This window comes from Spizellomyces punctatus (genome assembly GCF_000182565.1).
Source record: "Spizellomyces punctatus DAOM BR117 chromosome Unknown supercont1.6, whole genome shotgun sequence".
NCBI classification, from domain to species: Eukaryota; Fungi; Chytridiomycota; class Chytridiomycetes; order Spizellomycetales; family Spizellomycetaceae; genus Spizellomyces; species Spizellomyces punctatus.
Window position 1 is genome coordinate 627,387 of NW_015971542.1, and position 17,460 is coordinate 644,846.

Below are 17,460 nucleotides of genomic sequence, written 5' to 3' on the forward strand. Positions count from 1 at the left end.
CCTTCTGTCAGGATTACGACATTCACATGACCACACGCTATCCCACAATTAACCACATTTCAAAGCTTTAGTTCTGGATATCGAAAGCTCAACGCAAAAAGTCTAGTGCTATTTAAATCTTGCTCAACAAACAAGAAAACTACAGGGTATCCTCAGTGCAAAACCGCCAGCTAAGCTATTTTGCTATTACAACCTCCCCAACGCAACAGAGAAAACTAAAAAATGCACTGCATCAGCCTGCGTTCGAGCAACCAAAATTAATGACAGATCATCGCAATCCAAGTGCACCACTGGCAAGGGATCCCAATGACAAATTCCGCTGCCGGGGTGCGGACGCGTCCGAGCCGGATGCTGTTCTACTCGGTGATTTTGCATCCGATCCTGACGTTCGTTTCGTTTCAACGTGTCCGTTGGCATTCGCCCCGCCCTCCCCATTCGATTTTGGATACGATCGTCCCAGGGAGGGACTAGCGGGTGGAGAAGCGGTTTGAGTGGCGATGGGTTGGATACTGAGACAAACAAAGAGAGAAGAGAATCGAACTAAATCGCCCTTCCAATTGTACAGTGGAACGTGTCGGTAGCCTGTTTGTCCATGAACGTCCATTCATGAGTCTGGTTGTGATCATCTAAGCCGCCAACTGTATCCTGTTAGGACCCACCTTGTTTAAGACTCTGAACAGGTATTGTATAAGAACCAATGAAATCATTGGTGAGCTTGACATCCATATCGAAAATTGAGAACCTAAAATGCAGTATGTACATTCAATGTGTCGTTGCAAGTGGTCACTATATAATTTCAGATGTCACCTCAGAAATGCCAATTCACGATCGGTTATGATGAAGCGGAATTCTTCCTTCCACATGGGATTGAACCCTATAAGAGATTACGATAAGCATATGGACCCCTCTCATCGGAGTTTCGACAAATCTCACAATATGTACGTCCGCAGCAAACTCACCATTGTTATTAATTGCTCGTGTACGGAACCGGGCTGTGTCAACCTCGCTGCCGACGATCTCAACCTCTACGTATGGGTCAATAACCGTACTCCCAGTACTATCTTTTGGTTTTGGTAGCTGTTGTCCCGATATGATCTGCAATTCATAGCAATAGGACGCAGTGGGTCTTCAGATGAACATTTAAATCTTCGTTTATTGATTTGGCATACCTTCACATTCAGCATGACAGGTACTGGACTCACAGCAGGTTGTCCGCGACGTAGGAAGGACGGCTTGAGGACATAGCCGCATCGACCGTTAAGGTTGAACATGGCATGATTCAGCTGCATGCCCTTATCTACGAGACACAAGCGCAACGGCCAATTTTCAGTCATCATTTTCACAAAGAGCACCTGCTTTCACTTCATACCAAATGTTTGATAGTTCATCGCAACCATCTGTGCCCCCACTTGCCAATGAGGCAATGGGTCGTAGTTTGACGAATTTACCCTTATACCGGCAGGATATATTCGAGTCAGATAACGCTTGGTGTGATCGATATACTCTTTCTTTTGCCGCTGGAGTAGAGCTAGGGACTTCTTCTCGGAAAGTGAGCACATATGATCAAAGTCAAACTTCTCTAAAACATGCTCCGTGTTATGAGTAGTCACAACGCTGACAATCGCGGAAGTTCTCTTACCTAATGCCGTTGCAAAGCTGGCAAAATGCACGCCTTTACAGTAGATCAACAAGTCGGATAACGTCTTTGCCGCAACGTATTTCCGTGCCATACGCGGAGAGGATTTTTTGCGTGTCAACCCTACATCCTCATCGGATGTCCGTCGCCGCACTCCGATTTCCACGTCATCTACAGGGCTAGTAGCTATGACTATTTTGCGATTCACTTGGCGGGAAATCATGGGTGCAGTGCTCAACGGCAAGTCGGTTATATTTGCCATTTGCTGAATTGGGCCTTTACGAATGAGCTACATGAGTGCCTGGACGAGGTCTGAACAACACAAGTATCCTAACCTTCTTGTTGTTCCCCGTCCTCATCTTCCGTCTCGTAATCGGTGTCATCTTCCGAGGCATTCGACGGAAAAAGTTTACCCTACCAGATCAGACTCTTTAGACTTCACGGGACAGAATGTTCTTCTTCATCGGTAATCGAACTTACCTTGATGATGATCTTGTTTTTCAAGGCCTCCGGTGATGGTAGCGCTGTCTCATTTTCTGCGAGTGGCCTCTGTAACAAAGCATCACCAAGTGCATCCTTCAGAATTTTGGCCATGACAGCCTGCTGTTCAAGTCCACAATGGGACTCTAATGACAGCGTGAGAGGATATGGACTGGCTACAAACGCGTATTTGGCGATTGCATCAATCACATCTTTGAACAGCAACTTGGAAACACTAAATTGACGCAGCGGATCAACAGTCTTCACCAACAGAACATCAACCAAATCCAGATAACCTACAGTGTACGTCCATGATAGATAACAGGGGACCCGTTTGGACCGTCGTAACAGTCCACTGAAATGCAGCAATGGATGAGATTTGATATACCTTGGACTGCGGTGCGTACGCGCAAGAAATAGCCTTACATTCCACACATCGACAACCCCTCTGGAGTGCACGGATGTAGCCTTCAACAGAACTTTCGCCAGTAAGTTGATCCTTTAAAAGGTACCTGACCCTGAATGTCAATCGTAACGTTGGGTGGGAAAATATGCAAAGCCACCGTACGTGTTATGTGAAGTATTGATGTAGTAGTCGGTCAAAGGCTGCGTCATATCTTGGAACACAACAGTATGCGACTTTCGGAAAATTGCATTGTTGGCCGAAAGTAAAAAGGCTGAGAAGTGATCAACACTCATTTGACCGCCGTCAGGAGCTGCGTACTTCTGGTAGATATCCAAGCATCGCTCTTCCGTCCATTCGTTCTAAACAAACTATGGGTTGGCATCCAGACCACAGCTGTATGATAATATAAAATAAGAGCTGATCACCTTTTGAATATTCTTGACAAAGTCTTGGAACTCCTCGTATGTTATGACCGATGTTTTTGTTCTGGACAATGACGAAAACAATTCGCTCACTTCTGGGCGGAATCGGAGCATCCGATACAATCGCTCAAAAGCTGGAAAGTTCAAACAACCCTCTTTACCAACATTCGCACTCTGTTAAGTAGATGAGAGTCCATTAAATACTCATTCGATCAAAGGCGATAATGGGCAGCAATGTTACTTTGAAGGTGCTCTTCACTTCACTCTTTGACAGACGAATGTTCAGTTTCTTCATTAACGCAGTAACCTCGTCAAGATCAAGCTTGCCATCTCCCGACGTGTCTGCCTCGTGCCATCTTTTTCGTAGCCAAGTACTCATATTTTGCGATACTCTTGCCGGATCTCCATCCGTGAGATCCGATTGGGCAATGAGCATATGCAGTCCCGATATCCACAATGCGGCGTCTTCTTTCGATGGCGCAACTGAACAATGACAAGTCAGGTCGAGTACCAGAACATCTTGGGAAAAGGAGGTCGTCCTCGGAACGTACCGAGATTTAGCATCTTGTACTCGCCAGAAGCAACATAAATGACTGTGAATGCTCGATCCTCATATTCTGGTCGTTTCCCATGCAGCTCGAAGCCTTTTGTGTTTTGACCCAGACGTATCTCACGAACGGCATGTAGATCCACTAGTAGAGGAAGGTAGTAACATGTTAGTTAAGCGCAAATGGATATGTGGATATATGAACATATTGAAGTAGGAGATTGCCATGCTTTGGTGAGGACACTGCAACGACAGGAGGGGAAAGATAGCACAATGTTACCTGAAGATTGATGTGACTTCTTCTTTTTTGATTCCCAAAAGATTTGAAGCGACTGGAGATCAACTCGAATATGTCTCTCTGCTGGACGAGATGACGCTTTTGATGGATATTTGATCATTCGTATTCCGCTCGTCAGAACGTGCTCGACATGCTCTGGTTTCACCGGGAGCAATGGCGGTGGGGATACTCCACTGCAGAGGGTTAGGTCAGTAGCATCAAAGGTAAGGCCGGGTTGAGGAGAGCGTTCAGGAGGCGGTAGGTCCCCCTGAACAGGGAGCGTAGATTTGGAACCTTCATCAACTTTGCTCAGACATAGAGACAGCTGCGAAAGGGGCGGAGAATGTGTGGTGCTACTGCTGAGTACTTTCTCAAAGGAAGCTTGTTTCTGGAGAATGTTTTCAGTCGACTTTGCTGCGTACACATCAACTGCCGCAGGCGCTCTGTAAAGCACCGGCTGTGAAGCTTCCGTCGTCATTGCATCAAAGGTCATTGGAAGAAGCGATTACTTGGACAGGACGACCACGCCACTCGTGGGAGAAACCAGCGTGTACGCCTGTTCTCAGCCCACCAAGGCTTTAGCCGCTCGCTCTCACACAATAGCTCGTAGTGCTAAACAATCCGCTATTTGATAGAGGTGAGAGGGAGGATGACGGTGATTTACTTTTTATCCACTCGGGGCCGTAAGGGTCGGTGAGACTTTTTTCTACGACAACAGATTCCCCGAGATAGCGGCACAAAAGAAAAAGGCGGGAACCAATGACGACCAAAGACCACAAGGACACCGTTAAAGCAACAAGGGCTGTGAAGCTCAGCAGGAAGGGACGGTCATTGACGTTCCTGAGGTACAATGGACCTGCAAGTAGGATAAAATGGTTACGCCCAAACCAACATGCGACCGTCAACCAGCAGCGCCCGAAAGCACCGATAAGCAAGCCTTACTAGCACGCGTTGGTGAGTCCGATGATTTCTTAGTGACAAAATCCATGCGGGTTGTTTTTGCCTCACGCGGAGGGGTCGGTGGCAGTGCAAAAGCTTCTAGAATCCATCCAATAATGACATTCGAATGCGCCATTCGGACATTCGGACAGCTGAGATTGACCCTACCCGTCTTTTGGTTTTCCCTGGCCATAACGCAAAGCTTGTCTTGAAAAACATGGCTGCCTTTGGATGGGACACGGGACGAGTATTTGATACTCAGGTCTATCCGACAGAGTCTGGAGAAGAAACTCGCGCGGCCATCGAAAAGAAATTTGTAGAGTTCCTTCGGAGCTTTCGAATCGACAATGTGTTTCTCTACAGGTACGCTATCAAAGACGTAGAATAACTGAGAAGAAACAGTATGCTCACTGGCGAATGACTCGGCACGTACTATCACAGAGACCAACTGCGGCAGAACCTCATCATTAAGCAATACTTTTTGGAGGTGGACATGGCCCATCTCATGAGTTTCGACGAGGACTTGACGAACCAAATCAAGGAAAAGCCAGCTGAATATCTACCCTTGGTATGTCTATATCCTCTGTATAAAACTTTGTTTGAGCAGATGACTTCGAATCTTGCTTAATATAAATATGGATATTCTAGTTTGAAGACGCTGTCAAAACCGTTGCAAAGCAGAGCAATTACCATACAGGTTCCGGGGATATCCCTGACTGTCAAGTCATGCTGCTTTCCAATGCACATCCTCAGCCAATCCGATCTTTGGATGTAAGCGAAATGGAATTGTGTGTTATTGAGCACTAGGCTTAATCAATAACCTATAAAAATCGCATCCTACAGGCCCTGTCCATATCAAAACTCGTTCGGGTGTCGGGAATCATCATTTCTGCGTCCACGTTGGCCGCAAAAGCCACATATATTCACATAATGTGCAGATCTTGTCGGCACAATAAAGTGTTACCTGTGAACAGTGGCTTTGCCGGTGTTCAATTGCCACGGAAATGCGACAGGTTGGCAATGGCGAGAGTCGCATTTTTGTGCAACATAGTGGCTAACACTCCCACTCTATAAGCGAGCCGGATGATACTGGTGCAAAGGAGTGTCCCCTGGATCCATATGTCATTATTCACGACAAAAGCAAGTTCGTCGACCAACAGACTCTAAAGCTCCAAGAAACACCTGGAATGGTGCCGGTAGGAGAACTTCCCCGGCATTTACTATTGAGCGCCGATCGGTAAGAACTTGTGCCTAATCTTCTCTTAATATGACATGTTTTGCAGACTAACGGGCCTTTCGCAGGTCGTTGTCCAACAAGGTCGTGCCGGGGACAAGAGTTACCGTGACGGGCATCTTTTCCATTTTCAATCACAACCGAAACAATGTATACTGTCCTCTTCGCACTGGCGACTTTAGTGGATTTACATTAACAATCATGTACACACTCAGAAAGCAGGCGGCGCCGTCGCTGTTCGGTCCCCATACTTGCGTGTAGTCGGGATGCAAGTTGATGTAGATGGCAATGGACGAGGAACCAGAACATTTACTGAGGAAGAAGAAGAGGAATTTTTGCATATGGCACGCAGAGAGAATATGTATGAAGAGTTTGCAGCCAGTATTGCACCATCAATTTACGGAAGCCTTGGTTGGTTGACGGCTATACTTGCGACACGTCTTAAACACGCGTTAATCATACACTTGGTAGATATCAAGAAAGCCATTGCCTGTCTCTTGTTTGGTGGGTCGAAAAAGCTGCTGCCCGACGGTATGAGGCTGAGAGGGGACATCAACGTGTTGCTGCTCGGTGATCCAGGTACTGCCAAGTCACAGCTGCTGAAGTTTGTGGAAAAGGTATGTCCAAATGAGAGCTCACAAAGGCCTTTTGCTGGAAATCTGACCTTGTCCTGTAGGTGGCTCCTATAGGAGTGTACACATCCGGAAAGGGAAGTAGTGCTGCCGGTTTAACGGCATCCGTCATCAGAGATCCTGGCTCGGTAAGTTGTTGTTGTGGCTTGCAACACATATCATGTATAGCGGTTCTGACTTGTCTGTTTGGCACAGCGAGAATTCTATCTGGAAGGGGGAGCAATGGTTCTAGCAGATGGAGGAGTAGTATGCATTGATGAGTTTGACAAAATGCGAGAAGAAGATCGAGTAGCAATCCACGAGGCGATGGAACAGCAGACAATCTCTATTGCAAAAGCCGGAATCACCACCATTCTTAATTCAAGGACATCCGTGCTGGCAGCAGCGAATCCTGTGTTTGGTCGGTATGACGACATGAAGTCTCCTGGAGAGGTATAACGAACGTTGCATAGAACCGATTCTTCCCGCAAGATCACGATGCTAAGCGGATCTCCAACAGAACATTGACTTTCAATCGACTATCTTGTCTCGTTTCGATTTGATCTTCATTGTTAAGGATGAGCACAATGAGGCCCGGGATCAGGTGCGTGCAGCAGACACATGGCCACGGAAACCCAGACCTGACACTTGAATGTACTGCGCCAGACTATCGCTCGACATGTTCTCCAAGTCCACATGAACACTGTGACTAGAGAACGAGAAACCGCTGCTGACATCGATATCCAGAAAATGCGGAGCTACATTAGCTACTGTAAAACGTGCGTCCTGGTTATTGCAAATCCGTACTGCTTAATCGTCGGTGTTAACAAATGCTCTGAAATCTTTTAGAAAATGTGCTCCACGACTTACTGCAGATGCAGCGAAAAAGCTAAGCAGCCATTTCGTTGAACTGCGAAGCAGAGCTCGATCCCTAGCATCTGCAGACGGAACTGCTGCCAAAAGCGCTGTACCCATTACCGTTCGGTAAGCTAGCAACCGGGAGTCAGTAGAGTCAAGGGTCGAATCTAATTCATCTATTCCTTTTTCAGACAATTGGAAGCTATCATCCGTATATCGGAATCTTTGGCCAAGATGACTCTCTCACCAGTTGCCACAGAACACCACGTCGATGAAGCCATTCGTTTGTTCAATCACTCCACAATGGATGCTGTTCAATCTGGACTTGGTGCGTAGGATAATTTATCAAAATAGAAAATCATGAGTTCTCAACGAGCTTTCGACTTTCAGTGGAGGGCTTCGATAGCCGCAGCAAATTCTCAGAAGAAGTATTGAGAATTGAGGAGCAGATTCGACGACGACTGATGCCAGGAAATAAGGTGTCTGTTAGAGCTGTAAAAGATGAACTGGCAAGCCAGGTGAGATTTGATTGCCGTCATCGTCATCGAAACCATTACCATTCCTATGTGCTTATTCCCTTCCCAACCAGGATTTTAATCCGATAGCTATCGACAAGGCCATTGATATCCTTGTGCGAAGGGATGTGCTGCAATATATTGACAGACGAATGAAACTCTTGCGGACCACAGCATAGAGTCGGAGCCGCTAGTTGTAATATCAGTTTTGTGATTATCTTTCTTGCTGTAAAATATACTTCTCCCTTATGTATTAAACCATAATGGACGGCTCTGCGGATTTGCGAACAAATCATCCGCCCCCTGAGTCTGATACTACAAGTGAAGATTTCAAGGCCAAGAACATTATTCCCATCAGTTCTGAACGCCCATTGATCATCGATGCTTCGCAGCAATCTATTTAGTTTGACGCTTTTTGATTCTCAAGCTCTGGCGCTTTGCGGCGGTTGCTTGCTGCACCAAGTGCTCCGGAATCCATTCCATATCGGGCTCACCAGGTTTGACATCGGTCTCTTTGACGACAGCGACAGGCTTGACCCGCTTTGCACGAGACGTCTACAGAAGGTTGGCGTTAGGTTCGGTGTGTTACACTGACAATCTGAAGCATAAATATACCTTCTTTCCACCAAAGAACGATTCATACACAAAGTAACCAACGCCCGCAAAGAAGCCGGCACCAAGAAGGTAAATAGATATGCTAAAAAAAATCGGTTAAAATCTAAGGACAGGTCGTGCAAGCGGAAACTCGACATCGATCAATATACCTCTGAAGATCGAACAACGAATCATTTTCGACTACGGTAACGATTCCTTTGTAGCCGATCGCACGGTGGATGTTACCCGCCTGTATAGTGAACTTGTCAGAGAATGCCCCGGAATGGTCGTCTCAAAGCCATTGGATAACGTACAGAGTTGATCATATCCACAAACACAATCAAGTTGAGTTCCATTGGTTCCACTTCGACAATAAATCTGAACGGAACGGTAACCTCGTCGTTGATGTCGACATCTGTTCAATGGACAACGACGTTATGATGAACATTTGTTCGGGTCGGGATCAGACATATCAGTGTCCTTACCCGTCCTGTAACGGTAGGCAGTAAGCTAGAGAGAGGAGTGTCAAACAACATTCGGAACATGACAGAATCTATGCAGCGATAGTCAGATCTAGATACTCACGTTGCGCACAATCAACGACGAGTTGTGAGGATAAGTCAAGACACCAGATATCGCGGCTATGGTCTGGTTCAACTCTCCTTTGTTTGACACAGTAATGAGGATCTCAACTTCTTCGCCAGTGGGAATAGCTATGATACGAGAAATGCTTAGCTGACCCCATTGGCGTGTTCGCGAGGAGTTGAACGTTCCGATACTCACTGCCGAAGCGATGTTTTGGAAATTCGTGAGCGAAGGAGACGCCAGCCAACGCTTCATTGTCTTCCTCATCGACAAACGAGCCTGATACACCGACACCTAAATGGGAATTACAAGGTCAATTGAGCGATGCACAGTACCAGTTTCTGCGGTGCAAGTTTCGCGCCTTTGGACACGGTTGCATCTTCAAAATACGATCTCGTCCAAATATGTCTTGGTCACGCAGAGTCTCATATCAAACAGTCAGCCAGCAGCCCAGAAAAACTAGGAGCCGTTCAATGTCTTTCGCCCTCATCCCGTGGTCATCTTCCTTTAACCCCAACTTTGACGTCGCGTCTTGGGACTACCTACACAGTGGAGATATCACCAGCATGGCCAAGCCAAGCCATAACAGGAAGCGTCGCAAGGAAGCCATGACGTTCAGAGATTCGGCCGAATGCGATGAGGGTCAATAAGTTATCGATCTCTGACCGACAACTTTGCTGGACCAGTGCGGTTCAAGTCATGGTCAGATACGCTGTTGTCGTGGCAACGAAGCCCAGATCTGCCCAGGCAAACCTTCACCTTCTGCCCCAACCAGAATTCAAAAGTATGGACAATAACAAGGAGCTTGGACCTGTATCGCCGAACGGTGTTGGTACTCTGCCTGTGCCGACAGCCCAGAATGCGCTTACAACATCCTTTTCTCTGCCTCCAACCACTTCCTATTATACCTCGCTACCGTCCAATGTCTTAGCCTACATAACCGCCCGAAATTCCAAAGCCCGTGCTGAAGCCCGCTCGCAACTATCACCCGAAGTTATCTGGACGCTCCATCTTGGTTTTGCAGGAGCACTTGGAGGATTTATGACCGGCTTTTATCTTGGTGGACGACAGAGATCATATCAATTCCTGGCGGAGAATGCTCACCGAATGCCCAAAACCGTGGCAGGATGGTATTACTATCACAAGTACAAGAATTATGAGATTGCCCATTTTGGCTTCAAATCTGGGTTCAAATATGCTGGTCGGTTTGGGGCGATATCCGCTGGATTTGGAGCATCAGAAGCCCTTTTGGAGGCGCTGACGGGGAGGGAAAGCTGGGTCAACACCGTTGGAGCGGGTCTTGCGGCCTCCATAGCATTCTCGGCTGCAAGTACGTGTAAGATGTACGATACGTTTCTGAAGGAGCACCTTGCTAATTTGCAGTACACTCTCCTGCAGGTCGGCTAACATATCAATACGCCAAGTACGCCGTGCTATTTGGGCTGTGCTCATCTTTTGCGGTTGGCATGCTGGAAGACACGTATGCATATCTTTATGGTCGATCGGTCAAGTATGATCGCGTACGTTCCGGGGATAGCTTTTGGATACCAGGGTGGGATAGCATACATGACATGAAAAAGGAGCCACAATAAACTATTTTACCACCAAGAGCTTTCGGCATATGTGAGCTTCCATCGTTAAAATGGTGACAACATGCCTTGATCAATACGTAGCACCCATTTGAACAGGAAGTTTCAGTGTGCTGGAACACCTTATCACCATGCCTCTGTAAAATTCATTGGACAAGTTGATGCGCAATCCTGCGCTGCCTTGCAAGATCACCTAAAACTAACAGAAACTTCACTCCTCGACTAGTTGACTGAATGTATCCACAGCATGAAACGGTACGGAAGGGTTGGGTCCTTTCGCCCGCGATTAAAATGGCGCACCGTAGTGCTTGCTCTGGCCTCCTCCTCATCGACAAAGCATTTCAAGAGACAAAACGTCAACTCATGCTCGTACGAAGAAATGATGAAAAAGGCGTTCCAAATGTAAAGAAAAAAGGCGAGCAACAAAGAAAAAGTAGGCAGTATTTATACCCCCCGCAAGTGGCGCAGGTCATTCCTGCGCCATGGCAACGCGTTTCGACTGAATTTTGTTTTCGAACCAGCCCGCCAGTGAACAGGCGACAAGGTAACTGGGCTCGCTTCTTCTTGCTTCCCACACTCTACAACTGCAATATCTTCCCATCCACCGAGAAGGTCGCAGCAAAGATGGTATGGTTTGGACACGAGTTATTTTATTTGGGCGGAGGAGTTGGACCTTTGCAGAGTGTCCATGGGTTGCTCAAATCGACGACGAGTTGACTGATTGCGCATTTTCGGCTTTTATCAGCCCAAGCAGATAAAGGAGATCAAGGACTTCCTTATGACCGCCAGGCGTAAGGATGCCAAGTGTGAGTGTGGCTTCGAGAGCACGTTGCTGGAAAGGAACTGCTGGACTGACAACATGCCTGTTCTCTAGCCGTTAAGATTAAGAAGAACGCCAACCAGGTCAAGTTCAAGGTGCGCTGCTCAAAGTACCTGTACACGCTCGTCGTCGCTGATGCGGAGAAGGCCGAGAAGTTGAAGCAGTCCTTGCCCCCGGGTTGGTGCTCTTACATACCAGTGAATGTTTATTGTCTGCGCTAACCTAGTATCATGTCTTGTTAACAGGTTTGGAGGTTAAGAACATTTAAATGTTTAGATAGCCCGTTTCCCGACTTCAATAAATACTTCTTGTGCCGCTTATATTGTGGTTCACCTGGATACATTTCTGCTGTTTAAAACTGGAAGGAGTAAAATGCGACAATCTGGACAAGAGCACTATGCCGTATTCATCAGAGTAGAGTCAAGGGATTTGTTGGCCTACTTTATACAATTACACCGGGATATACCATCGCCATATGTCATCGCTATTTTCATCTGTTGGGCTTTCCTGCTTTACACTCGTATCCACCGGTAGAACGAATGCGTTTGGGTCATTCCCGTCGTCAAACACATTGACTGGCGTGATGGTGACCACGTCTATTTCTTCACCGGTGTCTTCTTCCTGTACCGCACGCTTCTCTGGTTCTTCATTCTGTGCGATAATAACCATGTCGGTTTTCCACAAGGACTACCCCATAGATGCAGCGATACACTTACTTCATCAAACTCACTCTCCCGTTCATCATATTCTTCATTATCCTCCATTTCTTCAAAGTCTAAATGTGGTAGATCTCAATGCTTAGGCACCAGCACAATGAGCAATAGGATGGATTACCTGGCGCCAATGCCGAGTATTTTTGTACATAACTGGCGGACCAAATGTAAATGATTCCAGACAATCCTATGGAGGCCAACATCGGTTTAAATGGATGCGCCTATGCACAAATTTGTGAGCCGCGACAAGGAGACGGATTGAATAGGGTACCAACCGCAACGTCCACTAATCCGTCTTTCTCCCCCTCGAGCATTCTGATTAAATTTCCAATGTGCCTGTTCCACAGGTAGATATGATGCGTATGCTTAGCGGTTGATCCTAAAGCCATTGATGAGTCCAGGCGACAAACTAGCAATACAAGTTGAACGTACCTCCGATGACATATTCCCCGTCAGCGCTGAAGCAGCATTTTGCCCATTGGCTTCGGTTCACTGAGTCCAAAAATTTCTGTTCATTGTCCAATACTATAGTATCCGCATCTTGTTCCACAATGAAAACCCTTATTGTTTTGTCATTCGAATTCACGACAAGGTCCCTTTGTTGTGAAAGAGGGTTTAGTCTGTAACGCCTAGAGGAATCGACCCTTCAACTGTTCATACCGGCCCTTTGCGTCAAAATGCATCCCTCGAATTCCAGTACTAGTGGCCCGAATGACATTGCAAACCTAATAGCGCATGATTATCAAGTGCGCACAGCGAAACACACTCACAGACGGCAGGAGAAATGTCGAACCTTGAGAGTTTCTGTGTTCAGCACAACGATGCTGCCTTTATGGCTCCCGATGAAGACATTATTCCCATATGGAGCAAAACACACAGCCGTGCACCGTTCATCCCAAGCCTTTCTGCAAATGAGTCAATAGTTGCCACTGACCCAAACTCAATAGCTGGAGAAGATACCTTGAGGAGTTCACCAGAGGCCTCAAATGCAGCGGGAAAATCGAATCGCTCTATCTTCCCCCCGAGATTCTCAGAAAGCCGAACGCAGACTGCTGAACCACCATGCAACAGCGCAACAAAGAGATTGCTACAGGAAACGTTTGATGAGCCAAAACAGAAGCACCTGGTCAAAAGATCCACAAATGGTACTGACGTGTTCAAGGGATGCATTTGAGCTGAAATGACAGGGCAGTCGAATCGAATCGTTCTTGCTCTTGACCCATCCATCAAATCCCAATATATACCATTCCAATCCGACGACGCGGTCAAAATATATCGTCCAGATCGTGACCAACTAGAGATATAATAGTTGGGATGACAGCAACATGATCGTAAATAGTTCCGGGCTCAGCACGAACCTGACCGAATTTATGGAATGTACGTGTCCTGTTAGCGTTCTCGCTATGCCTCGTGTATCCATGTCCCATATAGTGCACACTCCCCTGACGGACCCCGCAGCCAGGAGGTTACCCTGGTAGTTGAAAGAGCAGCATACTGCACTGTCCTCGCTAGTGAGCTTGTATGCAATGACCTCTGGAATATGCTGACCGAAGGGATCTACGTGGACATATTTAGGAAAATATTATTGGATAGTCCATGTTCTCATCCTACCAAGCAGCTCCAAATTCATGTTGCCCCCATGCGGTCTGCCAGTGGGCCAGACTGCAAGTCAACAAAAAAGAGGCCACTTTGTGCGGTCTCCAAAGGCTAGCACGCACGGAAACAGATCTGGCGGGAATTCTACGCTCAATCACAATTGCGATCGTTGAGATCTCCAAGCTCTGATGATGATATCTGTATCTGTGGGGGGAAAAGATGACAGCCTGGGAAAATGGGCACGATGACTTATATAGGATCTTTTGGATCAAATCATAGTTCATGAGTCTAAATCGAGTAAAATGATGATTAAATTGGTTGGAATCTATGTACTAGTGCCAATACCCATCGGCTCACCAATATGGATGGTTAAGAACACGAAGCCTGGCTGTGCCATGTTTAAAGTGTTATCTTGGCCAGAATCTATCGGCTACGCATTATTTGATGATGCAAAAGTCCTGGACCTACACAGATGCAACACCGGCTTCCCCAAAGTCACCAAACTTATACTTTGGTCTAAAAGTCGTATGGGGGCTTGATCAGACGAAATTGACCGCTGACTCGATGGAGTACGTTGATGCATATATGACACGCAGAGCAAAGCAGTCTACGTCATACTGAAAAACTCAACTCATGCATACATATATAATTGCGGTCGAGTAGCGATCCCCCTGCCAGTGTGCTCAGAGTATTCTAGGACACCGCCAGCTTCAAGATAGGACCTTTTGATGGGCACGGATCACGTGATAAGTGTCGTCCTCAACAAGATACGCGCTGCCTGGCATTCCTCTACCACCACTGTCGTTGAAACGGATTTAATTCAAGTCCTCAACCTTCATAACCGCTGTAAGTATCTAAACAATGATTGCTGGAGAAAAGAGGATGGAGGAAATATATAGTGAGGTGGTTGGCCAGTTGGATGGATGGATGGATGGATCATAGTTGCTGGGCACGAATTTGTTTGCTGCCCCATTGAACATGCATGCAACACGACTCGCTCCAGGTTGAAGAACATGAAAACTGAAACTTGGCCTGATCATATCTTGGACCTGGTAGAAAGATGAAGCACCTTGCAGCCTACCTGCTCGCCACCCTTGGCGGTAACGAATCCCCTTCCGCTGCGGACATCAAGAAAATCCTCAGCGCTGTCGGTATTGAGGCCGAGGAGGAGCGGATCTCCAAGCTCATTGCTGAACTCAATGGAAAGGACATCAACGAGGTGGGATATGCGCTGTGTTGAGGAACAAGGGGACCATGGGAAACTCAACATACGTCTATTTTGGTCATTTCACTAGTTGATCGCTGAAGGTTCCAAGAAACTTTCCTCTCTCCCTGCTGGTGGTGCCGCCCCTGCTGCGGGTGGTGCTGCCGCTGCCGGTGGTGCTGCTGCGGAAGCTCCCAAGGAAGAGAAGAAGGAAGAGGCTAAGGAGGAGTCTGACGACGAGATGGGCTTCGGTCTATTCGACTAAGCTCGGCATTGTTAAATATATTCGTTACTCCTTACAAGCAGTGCGCACTATGATTTCTGTAGTTCCTTATGGAATGCCGGGTTGGTAGCTTTGACTTCATTGGATTAGGGAGTGGATTCTGCAAGAGAAGTCAGCGCTAAGTGACTTTGAGCATTGCCATATGGTAAAGTTTAGGGCGAAAGGTACTGTTGCAGAGAAGCATTGACGGAAGTCGGAACCACATGTGTGCTTGTCATCGAACAGATATATCCCAATGGTGCCCGGGATCTGGGAAAGGATTGTTCAACCTTTTTTTGACAGTTTGGCCCAGACCTTCTCCAAGGCAATCATTTACAATGATGCGGCTCTTTAGTTTGTAGATCGCAACCGGACATCAACTTGAGACTTGTTTCTTCTCGTTAGGAACAGTTTAAATTCTCTAAGTTCCTTATATTGCAATAACCATGTCTGTTGAGGCAGTTCGTTGCTATGGAGATCCTATCAAGGGAAACACTTGCTACAACATGGATTTGCGCAGATGCACGATGCACCTTTGCGCCTTGGTCTAAAGATAGCATGCCAATTGTGCGCCAGCTAATCCTGATCAATTTCTACAAAAGCGAACCGTTGTATATCATTTGCAGCCGGAAATGAACGACAAAATCAGATCGCGAATCACAGAGTTGGAGAGCGTCGCAAAGCAGATCACCAGTGCCCAAAAGGAAACTCGTCGAACTTCGATTGCGAGAAACCGAGCTACGAAAAGACTTGGGAATCTTGTTTTCTGAGAGAATACATGACAAAACTCTGCTGTCCCATCTTCATGTCAGTCGAGATTTGAGTAATCTGATTGAGCGTTACAACGAGATCAGCGCTTTCAAAAAGACCTGTCGCTGATTCCGCCGCCCAAAGGATTTCACGAATTCTAGAGAACTCGGCATTTGCTGTCCTCTCTGACAGAAGTCAGCTTGCCTCTACATGATGTAGAGTTTCAAGGTGGTAAACACAAACATATATTTCGCTATTTGGTAGGAACCACCGGACCTTTGTGCGATTGGATCGATTTCAACGTGGTAGAGAAAGAGCTGGCAGTTCAAAATTGCATTCTTCAGCTGTCCAGCATGTTCGACGCTAACTATATTGGCGGAAAAAGTGGAGACATGTACGAATGCCGAGTGTGTATGGTCTCCAATGTTCAAATGGTTGCTCTCACCGTTTGTGGGCACGTGATATGCGAAGCTTGCAGCAAAAGGCTCGATCGCTGTCCCGTCTGCAAAAAATGGTTGGGATCGACCTTCACGGAGCGCACAAACGTTGCGAAGAAAATTTACTTGTAGTTTTAGTCGCCGGCGGTGCGGGGTCATGTGGGGTACGCCAATGGGAACGCCAATGGGAACGCCAAATGCTCTTAACTCAGTCCCGTCACATATCAAAAATCAGACCGCCCGCGCAGGTCGCGGTGGGGAAGATAATCGATGTTTCCGGGAGGGGCGTTCAGGAGAGGGCAATCTGTAAAGCGCAGGCCCAGCGACCATAGAGAGCCAAAACAAACGAGAAAGGGGCCGTAACCCTTCACTCCGCCCGTCACCGCATAGCATGGTATTGCCATGCGTTTAACAATCCTTCATACAAAACCGCGGCCAACATGTCATTCACCCCGTCATTGGATTTCTTCCGGACGCGTTATTATTCGTCCGAGTCGTCTTCAGTCTTAATTAGACTCCTACACATTCTATCCTGTGACATAATATCTATTAGCCATCTATCGGAACTAATTTTAACATGGCACTTTTTCAATAGAGCGTATTTAATTCAAATTGAGGTACTTTTCACTGTCTTAAAGAGGCGACAGGGCGCTTTCAGAGGTTTACGTATAATTTGTAACTCATCTTTGGCCCCTCATTTGCCGGACATGTGAGCAATTCATTGGCGGTATGAGGTTCAATGTAATAATACAGATTCCACCGGATGTCCATTCCCGCACGACTTAGATGCACGTCACCCTACCTAACGATGGTGATTATCGGCGATGCCGTAGTCATTCACACTGTCTTTCATTGAAATAGCATTGACGGCGCATAATCCTCCCCTCAATCTCTTCGCAAACCATCTTCAGCCCTGTTCCCTCTCGCATGCATTTTTCTACTGGGCAGTCGAATAGTCGTTAGTACGCTGCTGATCGTAGGTAAC

General features: G+C 46.9%; 7 protein-coding genes across 8 annotated transcripts; 4 read left to right on the forward strand and 3 right to left on the reverse strand.

Annotated features, from left to right (window-relative positions):
* Positions 1–42: 42 nt before the first annotated feature.
* On the reverse strand, positions 43–4,725 carry SPPG_03939 (phosphatidylinositol phospholipase C). Its single transcript, XM_016752187.1, has 16 exons — positions 3,772–4,725; positions 3,496–3,636; positions 3,186–3,427; positions 2,948–3,118; positions 2,685–2,881; positions 2,543–2,628; positions 2,417–2,471; positions 2,117–2,351; positions 1,972–2,050; positions 1,640–1,912; positions 1,370–1,579; positions 1,170–1,297; positions 960–1,095; positions 808–874; positions 660–742; positions 43–582 (listed from the first exon to the last, which is right to left on the reverse strand). The coding sequence occupies exons 1-16, from the start codon at positions 4,259–4,261 to the stop codon at positions 269–271; spliced, it is 2,907 nt and encodes a 968-aa protein (XP_016608873.1). The 5' UTR covers positions 4,262–4,725; the 3' UTR covers positions 43–268.
* Positions 4,726–4,834: 109 nt separating this feature from the next.
* SPPG_03940 (MCM DNA helicase complex subunit MCM5) lies at positions 4,835–8,217 on the forward strand (the record flags this gene model as incomplete). The annotated part of the gene is made up of 16 exons (XM_016752188.1): positions 4,835–5,070; positions 5,149–5,275; positions 5,356–5,478; positions 5,551–5,720; positions 5,783–5,944; positions 6,010–6,091; positions 6,157–6,352; positions 6,413–6,558; positions 6,618–6,701; positions 6,769–7,005; positions 7,073–7,156; positions 7,219–7,331; positions 7,402–7,536; positions 7,602–7,738; positions 7,801–7,928; positions 8,000–8,217. The coding sequence occupies 16 exons, from the start codon at positions 4,835–4,837 to the stop codon at positions 8,102–8,104; spliced, it is 2,265 nt and encodes a 754-aa protein (XP_016608874.1). The 3' UTR covers positions 8,105–8,217.
* On the reverse strand, positions 8,117–9,761 carry SPPG_03941 (uncharacterized protein). The gene is made up of 8 exons (XM_016752189.1): positions 9,651–9,761; positions 9,303–9,398; positions 9,105–9,232; positions 9,005–9,029; positions 8,834–8,934; positions 8,690–8,769; positions 8,541–8,622; positions 8,117–8,480 (listed from the first exon to the last, which is right to left on the reverse strand). Exons 1-8 carry the CDS (start codon positions 9,712–9,714, stop codon positions 8,322–8,324), a joined length of 735 nt encoding a protein of 244 aa, XP_016608875.1. The 5' UTR covers positions 9,715–9,761; the 3' UTR covers positions 8,117–8,321.
* Positions 9,762–9,890: 129 nt separating this feature from the next.
* SPPG_09163 (60S ribosomal protein L38) lies at positions 9,891–11,989 on the forward strand (the record flags this gene model as incomplete). The annotated part of the gene is made up of 6 exons (XM_016757320.1): positions 9,891–10,434; positions 10,503–10,624; positions 10,940–11,320; positions 11,439–11,499; positions 11,568–11,690; positions 11,759–11,989. 6 exons carry the CDS (start codon positions 9,891–9,893, stop codon positions 11,779–11,781), a joined length of 1,254 nt encoding a protein of 417 aa, XP_016608876.1. The 3' UTR covers positions 11,782–11,989.
* On the reverse strand, positions 11,821–14,041 carry SPPG_03944 (uncharacterized protein). Its single transcript, XM_016752190.1, has 11 exons — positions 13,838–14,041; positions 13,585–13,783; positions 13,380–13,520; positions 13,187–13,313; positions 13,020–13,127; positions 12,887–12,951; positions 12,659–12,822; positions 12,502–12,605; positions 12,348–12,447; positions 12,230–12,288; positions 11,821–12,164 (listed from the first exon to the last, which is right to left on the reverse strand). The coding sequence occupies exons 1-11, from the start codon at positions 13,854–13,856 to the stop codon at positions 11,964–11,966; spliced, it is 1,287 nt and encodes a 428-aa protein (XP_016608877.1). The 5' UTR covers positions 13,857–14,041; the 3' UTR covers positions 11,821–11,963.
* A 251-nt stretch (positions 14,042–14,292) lies between these two features.
* SPPG_03945 lies at positions 14,293–15,579 on the forward strand. 2 transcript variants are annotated; one of them, XM_016752192.1, is made up of 4 exons: positions 14,293–14,391; positions 14,486–14,668; positions 14,879–15,041; positions 15,118–15,579. In XM_016752192.1, exons 3-4 carry the CDS (start codon positions 14,883–14,885, stop codon positions 15,289–15,291), a joined length of 333 nt encoding a protein of 110 aa, XP_016608879.1. In that variant the 5' UTR covers positions 14,293–14,391; positions 14,486–14,668; positions 14,879–14,882; the 3' UTR covers positions 15,292–15,579. The 2 variants fall into 2 exon arrangements, with proteins under 2 accessions (XP_016608879.1, XP_016608878.1); XM_016752191.1 differs by having other exon boundaries at positions 14,883–15,041.
* Positions 15,580–15,817: 238 nt separating this feature from the next.
* On the forward strand, positions 15,818–17,039 carry SPPG_09164 (uncharacterized protein). The gene has a single exon (XM_016757321.1). The coding sequence runs from the start codon at positions 16,439–16,441 to the stop codon at positions 16,805–16,807; it is 369 nt and encodes a 122-aa protein (XP_016608880.1). The 5' UTR covers positions 15,818–16,438; the 3' UTR covers positions 16,808–17,039.
* The last annotated feature ends 421 nt before the right edge of the window (positions 17,040–17,460 follow it).